Below are 10,161 nucleotides of genomic sequence, written 5' to 3' on the forward strand. Positions count from 1 at the left end.
CCCAGGACATAAAGACAAGCTTGCATCTTTGCTCACCTTCTTTGCCATAAATAAGATGCTTTACCTTGATTGCTGCTGTTTCTCTAAAGTAGTAGTGGCTGCTTTTAATTCGACAACACTTACGTGACATAAAACCAGCACTACTGCATAAAACCAAAAATCATTTTGTAAAAAACATTATCGTCACAATGTGTCAATTTGAGCCCCTCCGAGTCAATAGGCGGAAGAAAAAAATAACATGAAAATAATGTTCTGTCCACTCTGACCTGCTGTGAGACCAGCGCAGGTGGTCGTTTTTTGGGGAGGGGTTTTGGGAGGGGTTTTGGGAGGGCTTGGGGAGTGTCAATGTTAGGATTCTTGTATGCAAAGAAAGATGGGGCTGGCCAGGCCATATCAGCTAGTATGTGATTTAATTGAAAATATTACAGAAATCAAAATCGATGTTATTAACAATAGATGTGTCCCGGCTATTCGATCTATAGGCTAGTTGAAAGCAAAAATATATGTCTTATAAAAAAAAAAGCTTTACAACTTTGTGCAATATAGGCTACTGTGAAATTGTTCTTCTATAAAAACAAAAAGATGTAGCCATTTCCATAACTTTATTTATATGTAAGAAATTGGAAAATGATAAATATTAAATATGCCGGAGCTCATTACTTTGTCGGCAGCAGAAAGTGGCCACAGATATCGTTATACGGTCCTCTTTGCGGCAAAGCATACAACCGTCATGTACAGATGGAGAAGCTCTTCAAAGCTTGAAACAGCATGGCTTTTGTTTCAGGTATTTGGTTATCATTGGTGGTGCCTTGAGGCCAGACCACCATTTGACGCGGCTTTTAGGGCTCCTCGGTGTTTTTTATATTTCGTTGACACTTGCGCCCTCTGGTGGGAAATTACAGTAACTGCTAATGTTCAAGACTCAGTCGGACGGACATACAGCATGTACCGTTCCAAGTCCACAGTTAAGCGCACACAGCTATATATATGCACACGCAATATCTCTTTCTAACACACACAAACACAAACACAGACACACACACACACACACATGCACGCACGCACGCACGCACGCACACACACACACACACACACACACACACACACACACACACACACACACACACACACACACACACACACACACACACACACACACACACACACACTCTGACAATGTTACGCGTGAACCCAATCACTAAAATGATTGAAAGCAGGTAGGCTACTTAACTCAGAAATTAGTGCAGAACTAGGGAAAGTAAATAATCATAATCTCTAATGCCTCAACTGAATAATCTCTTACCCTCTCTAACACCTGAATTTATCTAACCTCCCTAAAATGAACTTTCTCTAACATCATACCTCAACCTAAAATCTCCTAACTAATATACCTAAACACCAACCAAACATTAGCAAACAAAAAGACATGGCAAGAGTTACATTATAAATCTTTTATTGAAATATAAATCATCTGAATGTACATAATGTATAGGAAAACAGAGTAATAATGTGTGTATTGGGAGAAGCGGCCTGGGGCTATACTGACCCAACGTACCAATGGAGGTGTATGCTACCACAGGGAAGGCAGTACTGAAGCCAAGGACAATGCGTACAACAATATTAGCGCAGCAGAAGATAAAGAAGGAAAGCGCACTGGCGCCAATTTGTCTCCACGTATTCCAGCCGGCAGTAGGGCAGAGAGGGGATAGTGCCAGTGAGAGGGGTGGAGAGTTTGGGTGTACGGTGCGCTGGATTTAGCTGGAGGATCAGGAGGAATACGGCTTCTGTCCAAGTGTCTGGGCTCCGATCCAAAGCCCTCGCCTCCAAAGGAGCTAAAACACTTTCTTCTCCCTATTCTCCTTTCTGGTGTATTTTTATTTGTATACTAAGGTTCTACTTGGTAAACAAATATGCTGGTATGGCTATATATCTTCTAGCTACTTTTTGGTAACATGCAGAGTAAGGCATAGATTTTTATTTTTATTTTTGTCATTGTGGTGCGTTATATTAGGCAAAAGGAAACTTCTATTAAAGTGTGGTCGACTGAAAGTAATTAAACTGAAACAAACATAGTCCTCTGTGCTTTGGTAGAGAATCATTTCTTGTTGTAGTTTCCATGACTAATACAAATGAACAAGGTGTGTGTTGTTGTGGAGCAGTACTTCAAAACTGCAGTGTAAAACGTTATGAGCTGAAAGTCCTCAATTGACCAGAAGTGTAGTCCATAGTCTGCCACATTTTGAGTTTGGTTTTCTATTTCTGAACAAGGCTCAACCATCGGATGCAGTGGATTAATATGTGCTTCTTTTTTCATATAAAATACTGTAATCTTATTGTCAATAACTCTGTTATATAAAATCACTCTCAATCTATGTACAATACAATCACGCTGGGCTGGGCTTTCTTAGACACACCCATAACTGGAGCAAGCTGTCATGGGAAAGCGGAGACGGTACAAATAAAGATTTGACTTCGGCACGTCCGTTAGTCCTCTCCTCACAACTCTGTGGCAGTTCTCTAGCTAATATTCACAAACATTACATGTTTACACATTGTTGACGTAAAAAAATATATTTGTACCGCTGCTTTTCGTTAACCGTTGCTTTAGCCATTTCATGAGCCATTTCATTAGCCAACATAATACTGTCACGTACAAAAATTGTAACATAAAATTTGTGCTTTTTTTAATCTAATGAGACTGATTGTACCAGCATCAGGTGATAATTAGGGAGGGGGGATGTGGTTGAGGGAGGGACGAGGGGGGGGGGACTATTGATTGTCACTCACGATCTCTATGTAAACCAAGGAAACTGGCCACGTCTAAACAGTGGATCTCTAGTGGTTCTGATAAGCTAATGCAGTGGTAATTTTTCACCCAAACAACTGAATCCTCCTTCCTCGATTGTATCGTTGCACGTATATTACAAAAAAATGCCCTACGGAATAAGAAACCTCATCCCTCCCGTTTTTGGATTTTCTTTCTCCCCGGTTGGTGCGTGGTTAGTCCGTTCTCACGCTACCAAACTCTGCTCTGGAACCCCTGGCTCGGAGAGTCCATTCATTGTCGTTGTATTCACCACGTCCTCCCTCAAGACCACTAGGGAGCAGAGCCCAGGGAGACGTTTCATGAAGTCAAACACCAAAAGACCCCCCCCCCCTCCCCAAGAGAACAGGACGAAGTGGTATGTGCTTCTCTCCTCCTGGTGGGGCAATCCCGGTCAAGAGGCAGGTTTCGGAGGTGAAGGGCTGGGGGGGTATCTGAGAAGGTCCATGTACCAAAGTCTAAGAGGGTCTCTGAGGGTCTTTGGGGGGGAGGGGAGGGTCTGGAGGAGAGTCCCGGCAGGGGACATGAAGGTCACAGGAAGCTGTCCTCCACCAGGTCGCTGGAGTCCAGACACATGTCGTCCAGCATGGTGATGTCCTCCAGGGTCTCTCCCTCTCGCTTGGCCAACGTTGAGATGCTGGAGCCCGTCTCGATGGCGCTCTCATCAGAGGTCTGGGAGCTACGGGAGGACACCGGGAACACGCTCAGCATCTCGCTAGACCTCTACATTTTACTTTGAGGGCATTCAGGAGATGCTGTTATCCAAAGTGACTTACAATAAGTACATTTGTCAGAAGAAAGAGAAACAATACATCGCTGTCGGTACAAAAAGTGCTTAGCATTTATAATTGCTAGGTTAACCCATTCCCCGTAAACAACAAAGATAGCTAGGGTAAGACGCTATTAAGTACACTATTAAGTACTATTTTTATGTGTGAGGACATACAACATACAATAAGTGTGTACATTAAGTGCCAGGACATACAACATACAGTAATTGCTAGACCTTTACATCCATGTGTGACTGTGGTGGCACTTTGATGTTGTACCCTGCCTATTTCAATATTTATCATGAATCTATTTGGGGTGGGACTGTATTGTATTGAAAACATCTTAGTCAATGTGTCAGGGTTAGCCAGGATGCTAGGTTACATCTGCAGTTCCTTGGCATGACTTTTTACTAGGGTATTTTAGTGGATGCTTTTATACAAAGCGACCTACATTGATTTCAGATACAGGTCATTAAGCATCTTGCTTAGGGATTTTTCTGCTGATTTGTGTAATTTCTATACCCATACCAAAGTATGGTATAAAAATAAATGGCAACAAATAGCTGAAAGATATGCCTTGAGCACTTTTAAAAAACGATATAGTCGCGAGTATCTGTAGGAATCCCAAACAGACGTGATGTGCGTATAGTAGTAGTTATTGTAGGTACAGCACATTCAAAAACGCATCACAAAAAATTAGTGTGTTGGATTTGAAAGAGCTATCATTTGAATGTAATGGCAATGACCTAGCTTTCTGTCAGCTACTAATGAGTGAAATGCGCTAAGAGAATATCTGTAGTGGCAGACTGTGTCTGCCTCTGTATGAGCCAATTTCAATTCAAGAACGCTCCTGGGACATTTCTGACCCATCGGGACCTCTTTTCCGTTATCGGCTCGGGGAATCCGTTGCTGCCGGTCAATCACGGGTCAGTGAATAGCAACACTTCCAAATGTCAGAGAAATCTGACATTTGGTAAGGTCGTAAAGCGAGAGCAGCTTCAACACCGGTTTGCAAGAGTGTGCCAACTGCTCACCTGTGGCGGTTCCTCTTGCCGTACTCGTCGTCCGACAGCGGTTCCAGGTCGGGCAGGGGGATGATGTAGCCGCTGTCGGAGCTGAGGCGCTGCTCGTCGAAGCCGCTCTCGCGCTCCTTCAGCTTGCCGTGGTTCTTGTAGGCGATGCCGATGTAGGCGTTGTCGTCGACGGGCAAGTCCGTGTCCACGCACACGCGGGTCACCGCCGGGTGGTCGCTCTTCAGGAAGTCCTGGTTCACCCGGTCGTAGCACTGGAGGCGAGAGGAGGAGGAGGAGGAGGAGGAGGAGGAGGAGGAGGAGGAGATGGGGAGGAGGAGGGGGAGGGGAGAGAGAATTTAGCGAGGTTATTTATTTTCATATTCCTCTCTTTTGAAGACTATTTTAATTGTTCCGATTTAGGAGGATAAGGTGGTAGGCATGTGGAGATGGTAGAAAAGGAAGGAGGAGGAAGGACAGCAATCGGTGGTAAGACTGGAGTCATGTGGCAGCAGAGGACTGTTTAATTAGTGTGTTCTCCATTCTTTTAAACCATCATTTTAAAACATTTATCTGTCCATTAAGTGCCTGTAAACCCCAGAACTAATCTATTCTATGCTCGGCCAATGGACCTGATAACGGAAGAGAGGCCGTTTGTTTTGCTTAAACCCAAATGAGCAAACAAGGAACTGCAGTGTGTGTGTGTGTGTGTGTGTGTGTGTGTGTGTGTGTGTGTGTGTGTGTACGTGTGCGTGATTGTGTGTACGTGGGAGTGTGTGAGCATGAGTATGCGGAGACACTAAACCCTTGAACCCCCATCCCCCCCACCCCCCCATGCCACGTGGAGTGGCGGTGAGGTCCTTCATCGACCATGTGTGCTGCTGTGTTTAACAGCCTGAAGGGGCTCATTATGGCAGGGCGTTGGAGCACGGGGGTGGTGGGTGTTGGTGGGTGAGAAAGACCTCCAGCTGGTACATTGACCTTTTAATCACAGGTCTTAGCACCCACAGCACCCTGTTTTACACTGTTGTCACCCTGGGGGCCCGAGAAACCGCAGAAACACATAAAGACGCTAATACACACACATGCGCTCGCGCTCTCTCTCTCTCTCTCTCTCTCTCTCTCTCTCTCTCTCTCTCTCTCTCTCTCTCTCTCTCTCTCTCTCTCTCTCTCTCTCTCTCTCTCTCTCTCTCTCTCTCTCTCTCTCTCTCTCTCTCTCACACACACACACACAAAAATGTACACCACCCCCCCTATCATCACCCCATGGTCCTAGTTTGAGAGCTTTTAGTGAACGAGAGGGCAAGCGATCTACTGTGAAACCTTTTAACGTGCTATGCAGATAAACTAACAGATAAACTGGAGTGGTCTTTGGGCAGAACACATTGCATTGGCTCAGGAACAAAATGTCTCAGGGACAAAATGTATCAGGTTGTGGATGACTTTGTGAGGTCATGAGTGTGAGGTAGAAAGCAGGTGTTTAAGCGTGGAGAGGTCAAAGTTCAGAGAGTGTTGGGAGGAGAGACTCACTCTCTTGTAGCTGGAGGGAAGGAGGGAGGCCACAGCCTCGGTCAGTTCCATGAAAGAAGGACGCTTCTCAGGCTCACTGTTCCAACACCGCATCATCACCTCATACCTGAACACGCCCAGGTACAGAAACACACAGGTAGCTTAGCACAAAAGCTAACAAACACAGGTAGCTTAGCACAAGAGCTACTAGCTCAAAACTGCAGATAAAGAGGCTTCTTTTTTTAGCATAATGGAATAATTCCAGTATAATTTATAAATTTGCTTTTGTAAATAACTATAAAGCTGAAGAAAGGTATATTTAGGAACGTTTACGTGCACACATATACAAATATGATGCAGTCGGGGTGCCACCTACATGTCGCTCGGTGCGTGCTCTGGCTTGGCCATCCTGTAGCCACTCTTGATCTTGTTGTAGAAGCTGGAGTCTACCACCATGCCCGGGTACGGAGTCCCACCTTCAAACCCACAACAACGCTCTCATCAGTTCCTGATACCTCCATGATCTCACTTCCTGTTACTTTGAAAGCCTTACTTTTGTTTTTAATGTAATTTTTATGTCATACAAATGTTCCCACTGAAAATGTCCCATCAACAGTCGGATATATACACATCATTTATGACTTAAAGTTGTGTGTGTCTTCGATGTGTAAACTAACCAAGGGAGAAGATCTCCCACAACAGGATCCCGTAGGACCACACGTCACTCAGGGTAGTGTACAGGTTATCAAAGATGCTCTCTGGTGCCATCCACTTCACCGGCAGGAAGGTCTGTTCAACGCAAGACAATCACAATCAATATGTATACACATGGAGGCCATATCAATGCAAACAAAACCTGTATCCTATACATGGAAGCCATCTTCATTTCAAATAAAGCATATAAACCACAACCAATTGTCTGGGTTGGCCTTAATTGAAATCTAAAAAATAGACACTTGAGTTGACCTAATCTGGGCACGCTCAAGGTTTTTGATCTTCTTTCCAGTCATCCCGATCGGACATGCACCCACACCATTGGTGATGTCAGCCAGATATAAACTGAGCAGTTATATGCCTTGCTGAAGGACATCTGGACCATGAGAGATCAAACTTAAATCCTTCCACCTCCCCTTCTACAACCTGCTCTAGCTGCTGAATTTTAGTGCTTTCAAACAAACAGACACACAGACAGACACAGACAGACAGACAGACAGACAGACAGACAGACAGACAGACAGACAGACAGACAGACAGACAGACAGACAGACAGACAGACAGGTAAACAGATAGACTTACGCTGCCTTTGGAGACATAGTTGTTGTCGTGCATGATGTCACGGGCCAGGCCGAAGTCGCAGATCTTCACGATTTTCCCCTGGGACAGCAGCACGTTCCGGGCCGCCAGATCGCGGTGCACACACTGAGGGAGGCAGAACACATACACACCATCAGAACGACAAACTCAGCATCTTCCACCGTCCCTCACTGTTGTTTGTTTGCCAGTCCCAGTGCTTCAAGTCCTCGACCGACCCGACCGAAAACATCCGTTTTGTTATGCAGTCGGTCGGTCGGTCGAGCGTTTACTCGCCACATCTAAATCTGCCTTTCTGTCTGTGGGACATTTTTTCGGGGTATAATTTGTAATAATCCTTTAGAATTTCCACTTGGTGTTTCCTCCAACGCCTGGGCCTTAGTGTAAACATGGCCGGCCCTGACCAGGGGATAATAACCAGGGAGAGGGAATGAGTAGCTGGGAGCGAAGGCTAATTCTACCCTGGCCGGTCCCCGGCTATATTCAAACACACTCGCCTCTCGTCGTTGGCACGAGGGCGGCTTATCTCAGAGGAACCCTGAGTTTAAAAGCAGTCCTGCTGGGCGGCAGGCCTGTCATCAGCACAGGCCCAAAGCACCAGCCGCCGCCACCACCACCGCATCACTCCAACCTTTGTCACCGTAGCAACAGGTTCGCAGGTCACTCGCAGAGAGCCCACCAAGTGATGTCTTGCCAACCAACCAGGAAGACCTAGCTTTTAGTTTTTTTTTTTTAAAACCCTGGTTTCCGCTGAGAGTGGGTCTGACCGCTTTGGGGCTGCACCCAGCGGCGGTGTTGAAGGTGGACTCACGTTCTTGGAGGCGAGGAACTCCATGCCCTTGGCCACCTGGTAGGTGAAGCTGAGCAGGTCGGTGGTGCTCAGGCCGTCCTTGCCATCTTCTGACAGCAGGTTGTCCATCTCACCGTCTGCATGGAAAAGAATGAATGAAATAAAAACAGGCAGTTAGGAGCCAGACCAAAAGAGGGGGGTGTCCGCCCGCTCACTGTAAATATAGCAGCGGCTGCACCAGCCAGGTTTTTGGCTAGCGGCAGGGAGAAGCCAGGGAACTATTATCCAGTCTGTGTAATTACAGGGCTGGGGTACAGCTAGAGACTGACAGGGGTGCAGCCTTACACCAACATGGAGACAAATACAGCGCTAATGCCCGGCTAAGTGCAGTGAGACAAGGTCGACTTTTTTAAGTTAAGGGTAAATTTAGTACTGAGGTTAGGGATAGCAAAATTGTATATCAGATGAAGGAAGCCCAATTTTGGTAATAGATTAAGGATGGACATTTGTAAGGTAAAATATGACGTTAAGGTTTAATATTAAGTGTAGGTTTAAGGTTTGTAGTAGTTACACTTAGGTATTAGGTGAGAGTTGGTGATAGGTAGGAAGTTTAGGTGAAAGCAACACGTTGAGTTAATAACCACCATAATAAAATCTCCTATCCAACAAAAAGGCAGAGAACACAGACAGACATTAAGAATTTCTATTTAACAGTCAGAGGGCGCTCTCTCTCTCTCTCTCTCTCTCTCTCTCTCACCGAATTCCTTCTGCGAGGGGGGGTGATCGTAGTTGGAGCGCATGATGTCCGAGTACTTGGAGCTGTTCATCTCCAGCATGGGCACGTACTGGGTGTTGTCCGCCTGCTTCATGTCCATGTAGTCTCCTCCCTTGCCCTCAAAGGACAGGATGACGTAGCTGTGTGGCGAGATGAGGAAAAACCAGACCGGTTACAGGACGGCCTGGGAATCACTCCATACTTCCCTATACTGTCCTGTTTTCATGCAGAGTTACAGATTTTAAAAGGGTTTTTTGAATGTTTGAATGCCTGTGAAGATAGTACTGTGAATTCATGATTGACTGCAATTCAAACTTTCATAGTGACCTACTTCTAGGAATATAAAATGTAGGCCCCACCCTACTTTATGCAAAACTGCACATCAGAATCCTCTTAGTTTGAGAGCGCGAGCATTCTATGTTCCCTCTCCGTGGATTTTAACTGTGATTGTTGACATTACGCTTGAGCAATATTATGTTGCTTTGGGGTAAGTTTAGGTATAAAGCTAGAAAGGGTTGCGTTACGGTATTCAATGGTTACGTTTATGTAAAGGGGTATGGCGAGATAAAGACTGGGTAAGGGAGTGATGCATCGTGGGAATAAGGACCACACATGGTGGTAAGGAACACCACTGACACATCTCTGTGGTGGGGTTGAGGTGTACTCGGCGTGACTCATTCAGGCAACCCGGTTGACCCCCTTGGGGGGGAGAGGGGGGGGTGACGGGTTGGAGGTGGAGGTGGTGGTGGTGGTGGTGGGGGTGTTTGGTTCTCAACCACATCGACACAATTAACAGGTAGCTCTATGGTAATAGGGTTAGAGTGAAAACGAGATCACTTAAGAGCCGGGATTGGATTACGTGAAGATGCCAGACAGGCTGGGGTGGGGGGGGGGGGGGGGGGGGGGGGGTAGTGTGAACGGGGTGGGTTGAGTGTGGATCCTTTATCATAGAACATAACAGTACTACATAACACTGACATTTTAAACATGTTTTGGGTTCCTGGTTAAGAAGCTATTACATTTTGTTTGCAAATTATATTTTGATAGTTTATTATAATATTATTATATATTAGGAGGTTGTGGGTGTGGCTCCGGGTTGATTGAGGTTGTGGGTGTGGGTCTAAGGTGAAGGAGGTTGTGGGTGTGGGTCTAAGGTGAAGGAGGCTGTGGGT

At 45.8% G+C, this 10,161-nt stretch overlaps 1 protein-coding gene across 3 annotated transcripts in view; it reads right to left on the reverse strand.

The window, feature by feature from the left end:
- Nucleotides 1–1,436: 1,436 nt before the first annotated feature.
- Nucleotides 1,437–10,161, reverse strand: part of pdgfra (platelet-derived growth factor receptor, alpha polypeptide) — a 26,331-nt gene continuing 17,606 nt past the window's right edge. For 2 of the 3 annotated variants that reach the window (XM_030372730.1, XM_030372729.1), the window contains exons 22-29: nt 8,972–9,129; nt 8,236–8,351; nt 7,410–7,532; nt 6,791–6,902; nt 6,490–6,589; nt 6,135–6,240; nt 4,629–4,879; nt 3,356–3,503 (exon numbers count right to left, since the gene is read on the reverse strand). In XM_030372730.1, coding sequence (XP_030228590.1) covers nt 3,356–3,503; nt 4,629–4,879; nt 6,135–6,240; nt 6,490–6,589; nt 6,791–6,902; nt 7,410–7,532; nt 8,236–8,351; nt 8,972–9,129 — 1,114 coding nt within the window. Of the gene's footprint in view, nt 3,504–4,628; nt 4,880–6,134; nt 6,241–6,489; nt 6,590–6,790; nt 6,903–7,409; nt 7,533–8,235; nt 8,352–8,971; nt 9,130–10,161 lie in introns of all 3 variants that reach the window. The other variant, XM_030372728.1, reaches the window with a different exon arrangement.

The sequence above is a fragment of the Gadus morhua genome, chromosome 12, assembly GCF_902167405.1.
Source record: "Gadus morhua chromosome 12, gadMor3.0, whole genome shotgun sequence".
Lineage (NCBI taxonomy): Eukaryota > Metazoa > Chordata > Actinopteri > Gadiformes > Gadidae > Gadus > Gadus morhua.